General features: G+C 45.0%; 1 protein-coding gene across 2 annotated transcripts in view; it reads right to left on the bottom strand.

Moving 5' to 3' along the window:
• Positions 1 to 21,010, bottom strand: part of DNAH7 (dynein axonemal heavy chain 7) — a 1,967,826-nt gene that overhangs the window by 1,312,541 nt on the left and 634,275 nt on the right. For both annotated transcript variants that reach the window (XM_085648764.1, XM_085648765.1), the window contains exon 26: positions 13,479 to 13,606. In XM_085648764.1, coding sequence (XP_085504890.1) covers positions 13,479 to 13,606 — 128 coding nt within the window. The remainder of the gene's footprint in view (positions 1 to 13,478; positions 13,607 to 21,010) is intronic.

The following is a 21,010-nucleotide window of genomic DNA, read 5'->3' as shown; positions in this document are numbered from 1 at the left end:
CATGGTGGCAGCAACATCCTTAGAGATAGGGAGAGGTCTTATGACCCTAGAACCCTGAATAAGATTGTCCCTCTCTACCAGAGTGGGGATGACATCCACAAATGGATAACTGCACTGGAAAGGGCCTGTAAAGTTCAAAGGGTCCCCCAGGAGCAGTGGGCAGCAATCTTATGGCTCTCCTTTGCAGACAAAGGTAGAGATAAGCTCCTCACTGTTAGAGAGGAGGAAGCAGATGATTACAATAGTTTGAAGAGTGCCTTGATTGATGGGTTTGGCCTAACCACTAAGTAATACATGTTAAAGTTCAGGGATACCCAAAAGGCACAGAATCAAGACTGGGTAGACTTTGTAGATTGTGCTACTAAGGCTCTGGAAGGTTGGTTACTTGGCAGCAAAGTGCATGACTTTCAAGGATTGTACAATTTGATTATGAGGGAGCAGATCTTTAATAATTGTCAGAATCAGCTGTTGCACCAGTACCTGGTGGACTCTGATCTGACCTCTCCCCAAGAATTGGGAAAGAAGGCAGACAAGTGGGTCAGAACCAGGGTGAGGCAGAAGGTACAGACCAAGGTGGTGAACCCAAGAAGCAAGATCCTAAAAACTCTGACAAGGGTGGGGAGAAGGGTAAAGACCAGAAGTTTTCACAAGGTCCCCAAAAATCTTCTTCAGGTGGGGATTCACAGTCTAGCAAGGGAAAAGGCCATGGTGCAACATCTGTAAGCAGAAAACTCACTGGACAAGCGATTGCACCAAGTCCAAAGAATCTACTCCAGCCACCATTGCCCCTAAGGCAACTGTTTCCCCTAGTACAGCTACAATTGGTGGTGGTAATGTTCAGAATAAGGGTGTAGTAGGGATGACCCTGTGTTCTGAGATGGACTCTGGCCTAGTCAGATTTCCAACTCAGGCTGTTCTAGTCTGTGATGGAGGCATGGATATGTTGTCCTTTGTGAGTCCCAGACTCCCAGTTTGGCCCTGACTCACTTCTAAGTGTCCCCAATCTTTAAAAATCAAACCGCGACTTTCCCCATAGAAGCTAAAGGGAGCTCGCGGCTGTGTTCACACACTGCACACGGCCCCCGTGGGTCCCCTGTGTCACTACCTTGGGTGGTTCCTTGGGGTCCCAGCGATTCTACAGGCTCTAGGCCTTGTGTCTAGTTAAGTCGTAGTTCTTATACCACTATTTTAGTATATGGTTTGGCTCGCCCCTAGGGCCTGACGTGTATTTGTGCTATTTTACTGTCATATTTGAAGTGTAATTTATGTGTTTTGATCTCTAGTCTCATAAAGAGACTAGGAGGGTCTGTTTAGTAATAAATACATATATTTTATATATATATACACCTGGTGTGGATTTCTTTCATTTAGGCACTCAAGAGATTATAGACTGGTAAAACAAGCTGCTTTACATTCCTTCAAGACTTAGCCTGAAGGCTGCTCTCCATAGCTACCACTAGGATAGCTTTCAATAAAGGCTGTCTTCAACCTATAACCAATAAGGAGTTATTTGGACTGGTACAGGGTGCCCACTATAACTAGAGGACAGCATATACCAGGCCAACTTCTCACAGAAGGGGTTAATACATCCCATGCAGAACCTTTTCTATTTGAATGTATATGAAGATCTTGTGGAAGGATATGTTGCCTCTCTCAGGATGGCCGGCCAGATATCTGTAAGTGTCCCTACTCCAAGACCTACCGAGCTGGACAGTCAAGTTCAGTGATGACAGACTGGGAGGGCAGATTCTGCCCAATATTCTGGAAAGCAGGTCCGGCCTCATCAGCTGTTTGCTGCTCAGCAGAACGGACATCCACAGAAGACATGGATACCACTATTCGTAAGGCTAATTTAGTGTAATTAGTGTCATTTTTGCTGAGCTGAACTAGGTGAACACGTTGAGAAGAAGTGATATAGGAGAAAAAGGTAGAAACATTCTCTCATCCAACTCATTGAAAGCACATTTCCAAGAGACTGAGTATGTGGAAATGTGAAGGTGTAGGTAGGGCATTTTGCAATTCCTTCTCATGCAAGTAATTCTATTTCTGGATGACCCCAGCAAGAGAAGATGTCTGGCAGTACCTTGTTGTTTAAAGCCAAAATGGCGGCTACGTTTGTCTGCTTCTGAAATCTTGGAAGCAAACCACAGTCAGCCGAATGTTCGTCACCAGCATTCCATGTCAAATGGTTTCAAGTTCCTGAGGGAGCATTCTCAGTCCCCATCCCTCCCTGCTTGTTCAAGTAATACATGGTGGACATGCTGTCTGTCTGTAGGAGAGGAGGGCCATCTTCGATCCCAGGCAGGAAGAATTTCAGAGTCCGTGAACTGCTCGTAAATCCAACAAGTAGATATAGAATCCTCTCTCCACTTGAACTGTGAGATTGCTCATATGAGTTTCCCACCCCTCCAGAGAAGCATCTCTTACTAATTCCTGAAAGGTTTAGTAGTAACCAAAAGATTAAATGTAACATCTATGACAAGATTGTCCCTCCTGCACCTCTGGCTTATGAATTAAAGAGCATTCAAAGTGAATTGAATCTTGCCATTCCAGTTGTCTGACTTCTGACATGACTAATCCTTCAAACATTCATGTAACTGTCTCATATGTAGCATTGCAGACTAGAGAGATGCACTAAACAATGCATATCAGAAGAAAGTACACCTGATGAACTCAAGCAACCCAGAGGAATAGATATTTCTGGTGGATAGACAGAGATCTCTCCTGTAAAACACAAACTTTTCATGTTTTTCAGGTCTAGCACCACATCTATTTACAGAATGCTTTGAGCAGGCACCAACGTTAACTTCCTAAAAGCTGACACGAAGACCCATTTTGAAGAGCAAGTCTATAGTTGGTTAAAGGTCTTGAAGACGTCTTTGATGTGAAGGTGCCTTCATCAGCCAGTCCACTAAGTAAGGATAAATGAACATTTACATTGTGTGCAGAAACACTAGAACCACTGCCTTGAGATTGGAAACATTTCTGGGAACTGACTTCAGGCCAAAAGGCTGTACTTTGTACTGGAAATATCTCTTTCAGATCTTGAAGCATAGAAAAGTTCTGTGTTTTGTGAAAATGAGTACTTGATAATATACATCTTGACGGTCTAAAGCACCCATCCAATTGCCTTGCTGCTGGCGAAGAAAGAAGCAATTGTTCCTTCATCCCTTTGCTTACCTTCTTGAGGTATAAGTTGAAACTCTTGCTTCCAGCCAATCTTCTTGATTAGGAAACAGTCAGAATATACAACTTTGTTTCTTGTGCCTTTTGGAAACAAGTTATAGTACACTGTTCCTCAGCAGTGATTGAGATTCCTGTGTCAGCTGGTCCAGAAAAACAGAGTTCATTTCCATTGGCGGATTTAGTTGAGGCAAACTGGAAAATGTGATCTTGTACTCATTCTGCACAACATGTTGCACCCACTTGCCCTTTCTAATTATGAATCATGCAGAGAAATAGTTGAAAATACTCATAATGGGATGCTGAAAGAGGAAGACATGAGAGGCATTGCTTTCTTGGAGCCTTTCCAGCAGCTGCAGAAGACTGCTAACCAGTTTAGCTTCCAAGAGTCAACTTTTGCCACTGAAAGGACCGCTGTAGTTGCTGCTTTTGTTTCTGAAACAGGTGCCTTTGTGCATGCTGTTTACCCTTTTGAAAAGCTTTTGAACTGAGATTGAGGATTCTTCTGTCTTCTTCCAGACCTACTGGCTTCAAGGTCACTGCCTTTGAGTTAATCTTTTAAATCTCCTTGTGAGCTTATGGACCCAGCAAATGTGACCCATTGAAAGACAGCTCTTGCGTTTCCTGCCTAGCATGTGGGTTTAAAGAGGTATTCGTGAACTACGTATAACATCTGTGCCATACAAGTTGTCAGTGGTTATACCAGGCTTATCCTTACCCACCCCATTCAAGCTATCCAAAGTGTCATACCTTCCTGAACATTTTACAGGAAAACCTCTTTCTTTGACAAAACTCCACACTTACGATGCCAACATTATTCAAGCCAACCTTCTTGCTCAGACGGTTCCATCTACTACTTTGTGTCTCCAGCAAGTGTAAAGCAATATAAGCAAAGCACCCTATTTCGATTTAAAGCAGCTCTTAAGAGACCATGAGATTCTGAGCACTTTACCACTGCTGACCAGTGCTAAAGTGCATGTGCTTCTCCCCTAAACATGGTGACATTGGTGTATACCCAATTGGCATATTTAGTTTACTTACAAGTGCCTTGCAAAGTGGAATACCATATACCCAGGGCCTGTAACGTAAATGCTACTAGTGGGCCTGCAGCTCTGAGTGTGCAACCCACACAAGTAGCCTTTCAAACCTGTCGCAGGCCTGCCATTTCAGGGCCTGCATGTGCAGTTTACCGCCACTTCGACGTGGTATTTAAAACTGCTTGCTAAGCCTTAAACTCTCCTTTTATTACACATAAGTCACCCCTAAGTTAGGCTCTAGGTACCCTAAGGGCAGGGTGCTGTGTAAGTAAAAGGTAGGACGTGTACATTTAAGTTTTGCATGCCCTGGTAGTGACACACAGTTTAATTTGTTTTTCACTACTGTGAGGCCTACTCCTCTCAAAGGCTAGCATTGGGAATTCCTTAAAACACTTTAAAGCTGTAATTCCTGATTAGAAAGGAGAAGCTACATCATGTTTCACATCTTTGTAAAGGTAATGATAAATCCTCTTTACTGGTAAAGTCGGATTTAACATTGCTGTTTTACAAATGCCACTTTTAGAAAGTGGTATTTTCTCGGCTCTTACTGCTCTGTGTGTCTTGCAGCCTGTCTCTAAAACATGTCTGGCGTGGGTGAAAGCTAAACTTTGTGCATTACCTTTAAACAACCACATACACAGGAAGGGTGGGTGTGACAGAGGACTCATCTGCATTCATTGACTGACATTCTAATAGCTCTTCCTAGGCAGGAAGAGGGAGGGTGAGCTGACACACCTAAGTAGGCAGTGTCCTGTGTCCCACAAAAAGGTCTGATCACCCCACTGATAGTCTGGAGCCAGGGCTGGGATGAAATGGGGACATGTACATTACAAAGGTCTGCTTTGAAGTCACCGCCACTTCAAAGGAGCAACTGGTTATAAGCACTGGAGCTTTGACCCTACCAAGACAGTATACTACTGTGAAGAACTCTGCCAGGAGTAAAGACTGCTGATCTACAAGGATTGACACTCTGCCTGACTGCTGCTCTGAAAGAGTTGCTTTCTGGTTTGCTGATCTGCCCTGCTGAGGACAAAAACTGAACCCTTCTCACTTGAACCCAGAGTGACTCCAAGGACTTGCTGGCTTGACCCCTGTTCTGAAGTCTCAGGCCCATATAAGATTTCCTTCAACCCATCAACAACACTGGGACTCTGCCATCTGTGATTCCTGCCTTGCCAAGTGGTGCCAACCCAGTCCTGGGCCCTTGAAATGTGATTTCTGGTGTGCTGATACATCAAAACAGATACATCGATGACTTTACGCCAATCGGAATCGATACATTGTTCTGCGACGCCGACACAGCGGCTGCCCGACAACATCACTTCGACGGCCTGCGTGGCTCAATGACAAAGGACTGTGCAGCTTGACGATGACGCATCGCCTGCATCGTAAAGGAGTTTGACGCCGAAGCCTTCACCGACTGCGTGGATCGGAACAGACGCATCGCCTGCATCCACAGAATCAATGACAACACATCACCTCCTCTACTCCTTGCATAAAGTCTTCAAAGTCAATACTTGCTCCATCCAAAGTACTTTTTCAGCGAGACCTGTGTGAGTCCTGTAGCAGGCCTGCCTTCCATCGTGGTCGGCCTTAACTTTGGATTTGCCCCAGTCCAGCGCAACCTCAAGTTTATTCTTCAAAAATTCGTAACATCTGTGCTACTTCTTGAATGTCGACGTTTTGGTCTTGTTTTACTCATAACATCATTATTCTATATTTTCCTAAACCTGTGTGGAGTATTTTTGTAGTGTTTTTATTGTGTGACTGTATGTGTGTGTTGCACAAATACTTTACACATTGCCTCTTTAGATAAGCCTGACTGCTCTGTGCCAAGCTACCAAAGGGCTAGCACAGGTTTTCTTTTAGTGTTTATCTAACTTACCCTGACAAGGGTTGCAATCCCTACATGGGCAGGGTGCATACCTCTGCCAACTAGAGGCCCAATTTTTAACGCTTACAAAATAACAGCCATGGTCAATTCAGGGCATTGTCTGAATGTTCAACAACGTTGAACGTCACCACTTTGTTGGACAGCCCATGAAAGGATATCAGATCAGTAAACAGGGACTCCCTTGAAGGAATAGCCTTATGTGAACCTGCAGAAAGCTCACACCAAATGTCAGAGAAGTTGGAATTTTAGTTCAAATGAAAAGGAGAGAGCCTCTGCCTTTTTAGACGTGGGGTTTCAGATCTCTTGTGCCTTCACTAATGTGACCTTCTGTCCAAATCATGCTTTATAGTTCTCCTCTAAAAGTGGACTGGAGAACAACATAGAGAGGTGACTGAAGAGGAAACATCTGTACTCACATGTTCACCTTCATTGGCTACATCAATATCTTTCCAACAATGAGCAGAAGGCTGATCCACTGACATCAAGTGCTTAGAAGGATGCTTAGCCCTTTGCAACGAGCTGAAATACAAAACAGGGACAAGCTGAACATATCAGCTGACAAGAAATCATCCTCAGGTGCTGGAGAGGAATGTGCAGGATACCTTTTCCCTTTGAAGAGCATCACCGAGAAGGTGACTCAGCTACTATCAAAGAAGGAGACACTTAGTGGAACCTCGACATCAAGCACTCTGAAGCTCCTAATGTTGAGATAATGAAATGCCTTGACATTGACTGTTTAAGCATCAAACGATTATCTGAAGGCTTTCTTAACATTGACCACCCAGGGATGTCGACTGGGAGCACTAGTGATTATGAGATGCTACCCATTCACACCCTGAAGTAGCAGAAGCAGTGTGAAGAGAGGGAGAATGGGTGGAAACAAGAACCTTTCCCTCAGAGGCTGATGCCGACTAAGGAGGACACCTTCCTGGTCCTTCGACTTACTATTCAACACCTTCTTGAAAATGTTTACAGTCTTTAATGGAGTGGGAGTCTAGAAGAAGGACCACGCAGATATCATGGTTGTCATTCCTGGGCATCTTCTCTACACAAGCTGGACATTTATAAAAATTGGAATGATGATTTCAGGCAGCAGGGGAATGAAAGCCCACAGAGGAAAAAGAGAAAAGACAACTTTTTTCTTCAAAAAAATAATTAAAAACAACTGCAACGTTCAAAAATGTTGAATGTATACTGAAAACTACACAGCTAAATTGGCGATTACAGACAAGAATAGCTTTGTAGAAAGAAGAGTTTTGACTAGTATTCCACAATCTTGGAATTATTGGATAGTACAAATTCTGAAGTTTTTAAAAGAGCCGGGTCTTTTTTTCACCGTGTGTAGTGTTTATTTAAAGTGGCATTATTCAAGTTTTTTTTCCTTTGGTTCAGTCGTTTTTCAGAGTAGTGTTCGGACAAATGAACTGCTTGTGCAAGAAATTGGTTATTAAAAAAGACAAGAATGTTACCTATTCGTTTCTGCTTATTTGGATAATTTTAAAAAATGTCAGAGGTTATCCCATGATGGAAAATGTGCATTTCCTAGTAGTAGTACATGCTCACGCGCTATTCCTCTTAGGCCTCTTTGCACCAATATCTGAATCATCACCCACAATGGTGAGGGACCTGCAGAAACTATAGAACAGGATGATCCTGTATCACTATGTCCTATGTCAGCAGTACCACATTCACCTGAAGGCCACGTCCTAAGGTTTTTCTCACAAATAACCCCGAGGCAGTTGGGTATCCAAGCTATAAAGTAGCACTTTGAGAAGGTATCTGACGAAGAAGTCAACCAAGGAATGCAAACAAAAAAGTAGTTGCATACTTGCATTACCACAGCTCATTCATCCCCCTGTGCCATATGTCTAGCTGTACCATTTTATCATTCATCATAGAAGCATTACCTAAGGAGGTGGAGGGTGCAGAGGAGTAGAAAAGCTAATGAGATTCTAAAGTACAGTCATGTTGATCGTGGCATCAACACTGATGCCAACCCCCAACCAGAAAAGCTTGGTCGAACTGTGCATAGATGCACGAATGGGTGAATGTTAATGGACGTCTAGCCCACGACATAGATCTAACCAACTCTGCCTGTTGAAAGCTGAATATATGAACCTGGAATCAAAAAAGAAGTACCAACTAGGTTGTCAAAAGTAAGGCAATCCAGAGTCAGGATCCTAGTACACCCAAGTGATCAGACAACCAGCATCCTTTGGTAGCGAAATTTAATCTGGGGTCCCTCATTAGAATGAAATAAACCATTCTCAGTTGTCAGCCAAACATATATCGTAGTATATGTTGGAACACGCACCACCGAGGTTAACAAGTTGTTTAGTTTGCTGCGTGCCTCTGGGGTTTCACTCTCTGGTCAGGTCAATGAGTGTAGAATAAACAGAAACAAGTCGCGTCTCCTGATTAGGGGACGTCCCCCTGAGAACAGCATGGAGCCCGAGAAACGGGTATTTAAATTGTTTGATAAAACATGTAAACAAATTCTGTTGTCTTCGTATCAGGACATCAAATGTAACTTTGACTGCGACAATCAAAACGTTTTACATAATTCTCCCGATGCATTTTGGGCTATATAACAGCCCTTCGTTAGGGGACAAAATCTACAAAAAAATGATAACGCAATGATAATATGAGGGAACCAACCATAAGGTAGTTTTACCAGATTGCAATAGAACCATAGAATTAGAACAAAAATCTACAACGAGTGTCCCTAAGGAAATGCTTATCAATATGAGGCGTAGAATGAAACCAGTTCTTGCACACAGAGATATTTGCAAATTTGCTAATTGTTTTTTGTGGCAAGCAGATAAATGTGCTCCCAGGGAAGAGATGGAAGACCACAAACGTCCTATCTCTTACAGCTATGCATTCACACACAAAGTATGGACAGTAACAGAGGCAACACCATAAATTAAATGCACATAGAAATAGAACTTCTAAATGTATTATTTAAGACCCTCATTGAACAGTATCACAGATGAGATACCTACTCATTTCCTATAATTAGGTTACAGTTTGAAGATGGCACACAGGAAGAATAAAAGATGCACCCTCTTGGAAGAGAGCGAGATACTTCAACTAGTAAAGGACAGTGTTGGTTCGCACAGGTAAACCCAGTGAGGTGGTGAAGTGGGGCAGGGGTGGGGGAGGGGGGGTAGTGGAATTTAACATACGACGGGATAGTGAGAAGTAAATAAATAAAACCACTTACCTTGCGCTCGCCGCATCACCGAGTCGGCGATGTGGTGAGAGCAAGGTAAGTGGTTTTATTTATTTATTTTTGACTATACCGTCATATGTTGAATTCCACTACCCCCAACCCCCTCACCGCCTCACCGCACTTAGCTGTGCGAGCCGCGACTGGTAAAAGATGTTTCCTAAAATAAAGAAATTAAAAGATTTTCATGTAAGTAGTCCCAATTCTTGAACAATCTACTCGTAAAAAACACATTACATTGGCCTTGGGTAGTTTCAAGCAACATGAAATCCAAAAGCTGACGGGCGCAGGCTAATGATTTTCATACAATTCTGAAATTTCAGTGATTCACAAAGGCCCTATAGAGTACGCTCTGCAACCTATATAAGTTGTATTTTTCTATAATCACTCGTGCTTCTCTGTGGCTAATGTAATCTAGGACGTCTCTGCATGCAGGAGAAGTGCATTTTGTCTGCTACTTTTTTCCCTAGGGGGAAATCATTTTCCTCTGAAGGAACTCCTTCGTCCATCCTGTACACCGCCCCAGAATTTGGAAGCGTCACCTTCACTTTAGCACCATGAAACGGCGCTTCTTGCAAACCAGTGGGAAACGACGTCAAAATATTTGTGAATACCTACAAACCTACCTTATGATTGCTCACCACATTGTGCATTGCCACCATACCCCTCCCTAACACTAAACTTGCACCAATAGTAAAAAAAAAGACCATACGAATGGATATTCTGCATCTTTATTTTAGTTCACTCCCTGCTTCGAGAAATCCACTAAACCAGAAACTGCTAATCAAGATATGCACCGGTTTAAATAATAAATGGATTGTTTGCGAACAAAAGTTCCAATCACCTGCTCAAGAACATTTCTGAATAGGTCCCTACATGAAACTGCAGCACAACACAAATTAAGTTATTGTCGTTTGGTCTTCTATATATGAATGGTCTGTGCAGTATCTGCGGCCCATAAGTTACAGAACTCTCCTGTAGAAACCTCGATTGTAGTACAGAGGAGGCATGGGACTTCCGATTTCAGGCCACAAAGCAGTGGCGTAGCTAGGGGGGCCGGGAGGGGCGGCGGGGGCGGTCCGCCCCAGGCGGCACTATTTTGGGGGCGGACAAAGATGTTTACCTGTGAAATGGATCCAAAAAAGAAAAACACTCTTGCGGGAAATGCCCTATTCCTGACATTTTCTATTCCAAAGTGCAGGTGGATGGAGAGAAATAGAAGGTTTTAAATATGAAAAATAAATACATAACTAAATAAAGCAAGACAAAGTGGTTGCAAAGTGGCCAGATTGGTTTTATTCACATCCAAACACATCAGCCTCACTTTACAGACTTTGCAGTGAAGCGCTACTTTTGTTTTCTTGTCTTTCTTTGAACAGTATTGTTGTCCCCAGGTGGGGATGGGCACCATTCCTGGAGGTATTGCAATACCTGGTTGATGGGTGGCTCTGTTTATGGATGTGGTCTTTTTAAACCATACTGCTTACGTTTATTAAGGATATAAGCAATGGACATTGAAACGGTTCCCTTCAGGGCCCTGTAGTCATGTCCTTAACTTTTCAGGTAAAACCACTCGCTGATTTCTGAATAGTGAGTGAGAGATCGTTAAGGTAACCATGTTGTTTCTGCTTACATTTCACATGCTTTACTTAATCTTGCATTCCCTATGAGTGTCTGCTTTTACTTTTTTTTTTTTAGACAGCATCTTATCAAGTGCATAATTTGAATCGAGCCACATCCAAGTGTTTATAGTGGGCACAATTAGGTTGTAGCTGAAGGCAGTGCGAGTTTCTCTCAGTGGTGCAGTATGGTGTTCCGTGGTGGAGAGGATGTGGCACTATGGCCAGAGCTGTCGAATTTGGAACTGGGGAACTGGGTTCAGCCTTCATGGCCAGTCCACCAGACCACTCTACTGAGGGAGCATATTCCCATGCTAGACCTTACAAGGCCCCACTAGACCTTAGAAGGCTTGATGTCTTAGCACAAGCAGGTGCACCCTAGTGGTGTCAATTGTGAGTTAACCTTGAAAGCCTGTCCACCACAATCCATACTGAAGTTCATCTCCAGTCTTGCGGGCAGGCCTACGAAGCAGCACACCCTAGAGCAACAGTGATCCAGTCACTGTGACTCTGTCACTGAGGTCACATGAACCTTGAGCAGGTAAGGGCGGTGCAAATGGTGTGACCGCACCGAGTACCTATTTCGGGTGGGTGCGTATTGTTTGCAAGTATATTATGGTTGAAAAAAACTTGCTGCCACCTTCCTGGCCTCCAGCAATTTTCAGAAACAATAAAAATGTCATGGTAACTTCGGTGATTAATGTTCTTCCTAGAGAGAGATCCGAGTTTTGTCTAGTGGAGGGGTTGACTCCTGGAAAGGTAGCACAGAGGGTTAATATGCCTGCTGCAAAGAACATGTACCATGCAGATCACAAAGTGCACTGCTTTAATGGGGGGACCATGATGAATGGTCATTTAATGTCAGCTGTAGATGATGGATCCCTGAACAGTGTCATGTATGTGCATGTTTGCATTGTGCTGAGGGGATTACCTGGTAATTGTTCACACAGCTCTCTGATGGATGTCACATGTGGTTTTTCTGAGTCCCCAGATAGATCATGCAGTCTGTGTGTTCTCTTTAGTACTGCCTGTCACTGCCAGTCACCGGTGTATTCAACTGTGTAGCCTTGGACCGTGTCATGTATGTGCATGTAACTTGCACGATCGAGGTAACTATTAGCGGCGATACTACGTGTCTCTCGGTCCTCTTTCAAGTGCTTGCCGTCCTTTTTCCCCGGCAACCCTCCCCCCCAGGGGCGGCAATCTGAGGGATAGCGCCCGGGCGCCACAAGCTCTAGCTACGCCTCTGCCACAAAGCCACCCTTCTACTGTCATTTACTAGTTCCAGGTTGTTCTCACTCCTTTCTTAAAATGATAAGCGTGTGAGAAAAGAAAGAGCCCAAATAAATCAAATCGTGGAACTCCCTTTACCAATTCCAAGTCAAACCCGCGCTCGTGGTCGCCAACAAAAGAAATACTGGTTTGGTGTGCCCTGGCACGCATGTCAGAGCGTGAATCTTTGGGGGAGAATCATAGGTCTAATGGCTTCCAAGGCCACATAAGGTTTTTCTTCCCATTTAATGTAATGTGTACATTATGAAATCTGTTGAATGTCAGGTACTATGGGCTAATGAAATGACAACACTTACCCATGGGCTAATGACATCCAATTGTTCTTAGTTTAAACAAAAAAAAAGGAAAGGTAAAATACACAATGGAATATAGGGCACCAAACAGCTTGTGTGGACAAACTCGACTGCATACACCATGATCGTATATTTGTACGTGGTGAGTCTTGCCTGGCCCAGGAGCTAATAATGGACACGTTGGATGCACATTGTAAAGAAACATGGACTCCTGAGAACTTGTTCAGTTTAAAGTCAAGTACATGTGCACGATCACATGAGTAATTATTTTCCTGGAGTCTCTTGTAAATGCTGAGGTTCATTTCTCTTTGAGAACCAAACCACTGTCCTATTTACCCTTCAGTCTCATCTCTTCAGGGCAGGAGGCTGATGACCTCTACGTATAGGCCTCGAGGAGCTATACCATGAAGGCGGTGCTACAAGGAGCTTCACGAGTCCGCGTCTGCAGTTGATCTTGTGAAGTGCCCGCTGGTTTGACCCATTTCATCCAGGAACGCTTCCAAAAATGAAGCTGTGAAACTTGTTTATAAATATCCTTTTGGGGGACACTTTTACTGAGGGCATCTGTTGATTTGGTGAAATCAAAGAAATTAAAAAACGCATTTGGGGAGAACTACAAAGTGCTAAAAAAGATAGAAAAAGTGAAAATCTGTAAGAATGAAAAGAAACCTATTTCAAACGTGGCATGCCACTTCTTTCTGGGGCAGATTATCCCTGGACTATGTAACATAATAAATACGGTAACATTTGTTCTAATAGGGCAGTAGAAGGAGGACAGTATTTTAAACGTATATCACATTTAAACAATTTTGCATTAAGTGGACTCACACATATATTCTAATATGAATATTGAGCTCCTGTACTGATAAACAATGCTTAAACAGATGTTAGGATTACTTTGAAAAAAGATAGCAACACTGCCCCTACCTTGAGATTGTCCGGAAGCTCTGAACGCCCAGCATACCCGGGATTCATTGTTATGAAGACAGCACACGTGGGGTTCAGTTTCAGTTCGGTTCCTTCAAACACCAATAAGGAAGACCCTGCACTGATACCTAGAAACAGAGATGAAATCAGTGTCAAGTGTCTACACCAAACTACCTTTTGTAGTATGCAAGGTAGTACTGCAGAGATACTACTTACTACAAAATGTAATTCAATGATCTACAGGTGGGAATCTCCATCTCTCCTACAAATTCTATGGGGAGAGCTAGTAGTAAATACGGAAAACACCTAATATAATGATATAAAAATAGGGAAGAATATCTACTACTAAATGGGAGGGGTTTAGGGAGGAGTAACAAGTGGTTTAGAGGAGTGCAAAGGAGGCGTTTAAGGAGGAACATGCACCCATCCACATAAGAGTAAGCCCATTCCTATTAACAAGCTACACTTCTAAACTTTCTACACTCAAAAAACGACCCAAAGAAGATATACTTCAGCTGAGACCCGGAGGAAGTCCAGCACCACTCATGCCTATCAGGGCCGGACTGGGAACCACAACCGGCCCTGGAAAAGTGCTCAGCCACACACCCCCCCCCGGGGGGTTGGGGGTGCCGCCGAGCTCTTTGCCAGGGCCGGTTTTCGGCCGATTTTGTTACAGGGCCGGTTTTGCAGCTATGCTGCAAAAACGTCCGTTACAAAAACGGCCCCAGGGGTCGAAACCGGCCCCCACCCGTGCGGCCGACCGGCGGATTGCCCGGTGCCCGCTACGGCCAGTCCGGCCCTGATGCCTATCCACTAGTATGGGAACACCCTAATGGAGGCAGGGCCTTAAAAAAGATCCCCATAGATAATAATGTTAAAATAATTGATTTTGATTATTTAAACATGTATAAATAATTTGAATTTGTTTTAAAAATATCATGTTACTAACGATATTATAATAACCTTTTTTATTTAAAATAAACTTAACTATTTAGTAAATATTTAAATGAATTTTAATTCAATATATAAGGTTTTGTCATTTTTAATGGATAACATAAAAAAATAAATGTTTTACTTGAGGTGAGATTGTTTTAAAAAACTTCTAAAAAATCATTTTCATTTAATATATTAAAGTTAATTGTATATTGAACTCAAAATGATACTAATACTGCAGTCACATTTCTTTTATTTTGTTCTACATTTAAATAAATATATACAAAAGATCTACATTATTATACATTAATGTTTAACATAAAACATATTTGTACAATTCTTTTAAAAATTGATATATTTTAAAATGTTCCCTATATTTTCCCATGATCTCCGTCCCAGTGAGGGAGAAGAACAAGTTACTTACCTTCGGTAACGCTTTTTCTGGTGGATACAGTATCTGCCTGTGGATTCCTCACCTTGTGAATATCCCCTGAGCCAGCAACATTCGGAAACATTTGTAGCTCTCCACGCCGACGAAGATGACGTCACAGAAGCACGGCTCCGCACGCGGCTCCGCTGACGTCACTGGATCCATAAGAGGACCTCGTCGGCGTGATGACGTCAGTTCCACCCTTTTTTTCTGTGCCTTCGAGGCACAAGGACGGACCAACAACAATATATATACAGTATACACAGTACATAATATACAAACCAACACACACAGTGTGAAGACAATGCAGGAAAGCAAAAGAAATAACACACTTCCTTTGACAGCAAAAAGATAAATTTGACACATTATTACTACTGTAGGTATACAAGGGTGGGCAACGGGGAGGCGGGTGGGTCAGAGAGGAATACAACGGCAAGAAACTGTGTCCACAAGAAAAAGCGTTACTGAAGGTAAGTAACTTCTTCTTCTGATGGATACATCTGCCAGTGGATTCCTCACCTTGTGAATAGATTCCCACAGCAGTCCCACTCCTGGAGGAGGGTGTCCACCCTTCTATACCAAAAAGTCCTGAAGGACGGAACGTGCAAAGTGTCCGTCCCTCCTCACCTCGGTATCTAAGCAGTAATGCTTTGCGAAAGTGTGGAGGGAGGCCCAAGTTGCCGCTCTACAAATGTTGTCCACAGGAACACCTCTAGATAAGGCAGATGAAGAAGACTTTGCCCTGGTAGTATGAGCCCTTATACCCTCTGGAGGTTCATTAACGGCCAAAGAGTAACAGATAATCCATCTGGAAAGGGTGCGCTTGTGCACCGCTCTGCCTTTCCTGCAGCCAATAAAGCCCACGAAGAGCTGGTCATCCACTCGAAAGTCTTTAGTCCTATCGAGGTCAAAGCTCACCGCCCTCTTAGGGTTCAAGCGGTGAAGCCGCTCCTCCTCCTTGGAACGGTGAGGGGGAGGATAGAATGTAGGAAGGGTAATGGACTGCCCCAGATGGAAAGGAGTTACCACCTTAGGCAGAAAAGCAGCCCTGGTCCTGAGTACCCTTCTTTCAGCATGAATGGTCAAGAACGGGGGTTTCGAACTAAGAACTTGAAGCTCACTTACCCTCCTTGTCGAGGTAATGGCAATGAAAAAGACTGTTTTAAAAGATAATAGCCTTAAGGGACACTTGTGCAAGGGCTCAAAGGGAGAACCCATCAAATAAGTTAAGATAAGATTTAAGTCCCATTGAGGCACAATAAATGGAGTGGGTGGAAATTTGTTGGTCAGGCCCATAATGAACCGTAATACAATAGGCGATTTAAACAAGGACGGCTGATCCGGCAAGCAAAGTAATGCAGACAAAGCCGATAAATAACCCTTCACAGTAGCTACAGCAAAGCCTTGCTGAGCAAGAGAGAGAGCAAACTGAAGGATGTTAGATAAACGAGCCCTCAAAGGGTCAATAGACTTCTCTCCGAACCAAAGGACAAATTTGGACCACCTATAGAAATAGATAGACTTGGTGGAATGACGCCTGGCAGACAAAATCACGTCCACCACGTCAGGTGGGAGAGAAAAAGAATTCAGGTTGCCCCATTCAATCTCTAGGCATAAGCTCTGGAGGTGGGGGTGTAGAACCTGCCCCTGCGACTGCGAGAGGAAGTCTGCCCTGAGAGGGAGACGGAGCGGAGGGCACGAGGAGAGGTGGAGAAGATCTGTATACCACACCCTTCTTGGCCAATCCGGGGTGATCAATATGACTTGGGCCTGGTCTTGGCGAATCTTCCTCAGAACCCGAGGAATCAAGGGTATGGGAGTAAACGCGTACAGGAGATGTGAGTCCCATCTCAACTGAAACGCGTCCCCCAAAGTTCCCTGCATCGAATACTGGTGCTGCAGAATGACGGGCAGTGAGCGTTCTCGTGAGTGGCAAACAGGTCTACCCGAGGAGTTCCCCACGTTCGAAAGACGTGACGAACCATCTCCGGATGGAGCCTCCACTCGTGGTCGGCAGAGAACTGCCGACTGAGACTGTCTGCACGCACGTTCAGAACTCCGGCCAGGTGATTTGCCATCAGACAAATCCGATGATCCTGAAACCAGGACCAGAGACGCAGAGCCTCTCTGCAGAGACAATGCTACCCCACTCTTCCCTGCTTGTTGACATACCACATCGCGGTAGTGTTGTCCGTCAGGACTTGAACCGACTGACCGCAAAGGGAAGGGAAGAAGGACTTGAGTGCCAAATGAATCGCCCGCAACTCCAAAAGGTTGATGTGAAGCAACCTTTCCTCTGGAGACCAAAGACCTTTGATCTCCAGATCCCCCAGATGCGCACCCCACCCTAAAGTGGATGCATCCATTATCACTGTGGCCACCGATGGAGGTAGATGGAAGGGCTTTCCTTGAGATAGATTGCCCTCCACGCTCTACCAAGACACATCCGCTGCAGCTTCTCTGGAGATCCTCACAGACTCCCTGAGATCTCCGTTGTGATGATACCACTGCCTGCGGAGGCAACACTGGAGCACCCTCATGTGCCAGCATGCATGGTTGACCAACAGAATGCAGGAAGCAAACAGACTGAGCAGACAAAGGACCTTCAGGACTGGAATGACGGCTCCATTGTAAAACAAGGGAATCATTTCCTGTATGTCGAGAATCCTTTGTGGAGGTGGGAATGCTCGACACACAGTAGTGTCCAGTACTGCCCCTATGAACAGGTTGCGCTGAGAGGGCACCAGGTGAGATTTGGCACGTTTATCGAGAAACCCAATTTGTACAGCTGAGGTGTAACCTGCAGATGATGAAGCACCTTCTCTGGCGACTCCGCTTTGATCAGCCAGTCGTCCAGATAGGGGAAAACTGGAATCTCCGACATTCTGAGATGGGCTGCCACCACTGCCATCACCTTGGTGAAGACTCGAGGTGCAGTAGTAAGACCAAACGAGAGAACCGCAAACTGATAATGTTGCGACCCAACCGTAAAACGGAGATACTTCCTGTGCTACTCCAGGATCGGAATATGAAAATACGCATCCTGCAAGTCGTTCGACACCATCCAGTCCTCCTGTTGCAGCACTTGAAGAACCTGCGCAAGGGTGAGCATCTTGAACTTCTCCCACTTCAGAAAAAGGTTCAAGATCCTGAGATCCAGGATAGGACGAAGCCTGCCATCCTTCTTGGGAATCAGGAAATACCGGGAGTAGCATCCCTGACCCGTTTCCCGCTCCAGAACCACCTCTATCGCACCTTTTTTTAGCAATGTAAGGACTTCCTCCTGCAGGAGAAGAAGGTGGTCCTCCGAGCAAGCACCTTGGTAAGGAGGGTAATTTGGAGGGAATTCCCGAAAGGGAAGAGCAAACCCATTTTCTACAAGATTTAGAACCCAAAGGTCTGTAGTGACCGACTCCCAATCTTGTAGAAAATGGGTAAGCCGACCCCCCACAGGACCGACATGATCCAGAATGGTGGATCTAGGGCTGCTTTGCAGTGCTAGGAGGGAGGGAGAAAGAGGAGGAGGAGGAGGAGAGCTGACGACCTTGTGCATGACCTCTGTTCCTGCCCCTGTAGTGCTTATACAGGGTATTTTGCTGCTGCTGCAGAGGCTGCCTGTAGGTCCGAAAGGACGACCTCCCAAAACCTCTGTACCGCCTGTAAGAGGAACCTCTAGGCTGTGCCTGCAGGCCCAGAGACTTAGCCGTGGCTTTGCTGTCCTTGAACCTTTCCAAGGCTGCATCTGCTTTTTTCCCCGAACAGCCCAGAACAATCAAAGGGCAGGTCCAGAAGTGTTGCCTGCACATCAGGAGAGAACTCTGAAGATTTAAGCCAAGCCATCCTCCTTGTGGCGACCGAGGAGCCAATGATCCTGGAAACAGAGTCCGCAGTGTCCAAACCTGTCGTGCAGCAGCTTGAGTGTCCGACAGGACTTCATTAAAATTCTGCCTGTCCTCCTCAGACAACTTAGGAGCTAGCTGGTTAGCAGAATCCATAAGAGCATGGATATAACGGCCCAAAAGACAGGTGGCATTTGTGGACTTTAAGGCCATACTCGCCGAGGAGAACACTTTCTTGGCCGACTGATTATGTTTTTTCGACTCCCTGTCACTAGGAACTTGTGGAAAAGCCCCAGAAGACTTCTTTGAACAGGTAGCTTGAACTACCAGACTTTCAGGAGAAGGATGGGATGTAAGAAAGTCCGGATCTACTGGAGCCGCTCTGTACCTCCTAGCAACAGATTTAGATACTGCAGGAGCCGAAAAGGGCTTACACCAAACCTCCATGACCGGCTCAGTGATGGCATCATTAAAAGGAAGCAAAGGCTCTACCACAGTGGAGGGAGAATGAAGAACCTCAGTCAGGATGTTGAGTTTAAATTCAGCCGTTAGGAGCTGCAAGTCCAAGAGCTCCGCTGCCTTATGACAGTGTGGTAAGGAGCCACATCCTTATAGGGAGCAACAATAGGAGGAGAAAGCTCCCATTCCGGGGACAAATCAAGGCCACTTGCCTCTTTTAGTTCCTCAAACAAGTCATCTGACTCCGTGAGCTCACCCTCTTCCATTTCATCCACCTGAAACCTCTGCTCCTCCAAAATTCTCTGTGCCACTCGCCTGGGTCTAATCCTCAGAACCGGCGTTGGCGGCGCCGCACACGACTCCGATAGAGCCGAGGCCAGCGTCGAACACGGATCCGGAGGCGCAGCTGGAGTCGAACGAGGTCACGCTGGAGCCGGAGAAGGGAGCGGCGGCGACGTTCTCGGCGCCGGGAAATGCCAAGACGGCGTCGCTGGAAAGAATGGCATAAAGAGAGCCTGAGCATAGGCCTGAGGAACCCCCAAATTAAAGGCCATTGGATCTATGGGACCCGAAGGTGCTCCAGAGGGATACATCGCTCTTGAAAAGACGCCATACATAGCATTTAAATAATGTGATGGGTCTTGCTCCAGGCCAGGAAAGGAGGGGTAAGGCTCAGATTGATGCATTACCGGACTCGGGCCAATCGGCGCCGACAGTGGAGCCAATGGAGCAGACGACTCATCAGCCTCTTCCACCAGAGCCGGAGAATGTGTCGGGGTCGGTGATGGATCCAGAGCCGGAGAACACTCCGGAGAAGCTGCAGGCGAAGCCAGGCAAACAGGTGAGGCCAGATTCGACACAGAAGGAGAGGGAGAAACATAGTCATTATGACGTCGAGGAGCTGGTGAAGTTGATCTCGGAGCCGTCTCCTTATCTGAACGGCGTCAAGAGCCGTGCCTCATCTTCTTTTTATGTTTCTTCGACTTTGAAGCATGACCCGACGTTGACTTCGAGCCCGACCTCGACCTCGATCTTGAACACCTACAACCTCTCTTCTCCTTCCTCATTTTCACTATAAATAGCTTTGCTTCTCTCTCCTTTAAGGCCTTTGGGTTCATCTTGCGGCAGCAAGAGCATCCCTCGACATCGTGATCCGACGACAGGCACCAGACACAATCCTCGTGTGGATCCGTAATAGGCATGTGTTTACCACACTCTCTACAGGGCTTGAACCCTGACTTATTCGTCGACAGCTTGAGAAAGAGCAAGATGAAAACAGAAATACAGCAGAAACACAAAGTAACTAGTAAAAGCTACGGAGAGTCCCAAAAGACCGTTAGTGTGGACGGCACGGAAAAAAGGGAACTGACATCATCACGCCGACTAGGTCCTCTTATGGATTTAGTGATGTCAGCGAAGCCGCGTGCGGAGCCGTGCTTCTGTGACGTCGTCCTCGTCGGCGTGGAGAGCTACAAAAGTTTCGGAATGTTGCTGGCGCAGGGGATATTCACAAGGTGAGGAATCCACTGGCAGATGTATCCATCAGAACTCCACCTACACGTGACAAGCTACTAATAGGTACTTTAAACCTGTACATTTGTCTCCCCTCCTTGTTTTATCATGTGGCAACATGCATGTCTACATTATGTATTAAATATACACTTGGAAATGGTGAACAGCCAAAAGTAGTACATTTACTACCAAGTGTAAGAGTATGCTTACTTATTTAGATTTACTCAAATGCAAATTTATCTTTGTGAATAGGCCCCTTTGTTTTGAAAACATTTATTTAATTCAGTTTTTGTGGTTCATTTAATGCTGGGCTGAAAACAAAAATCAGCCTTAGCAACAATGTCATAAACAACACCTCA

Source organism: Triturus cristatus, chromosome 3_2 (genome assembly GCF_964204655.1).
Source record: "Triturus cristatus chromosome 3_2, aTriCri1.1, whole genome shotgun sequence".
NCBI lineage: Eukaryota > Metazoa > Chordata > Amphibia > Caudata > Salamandridae > Triturus > Triturus cristatus.
This window is presented reverse-complemented; position numbering and strand designations above follow the sequence as displayed.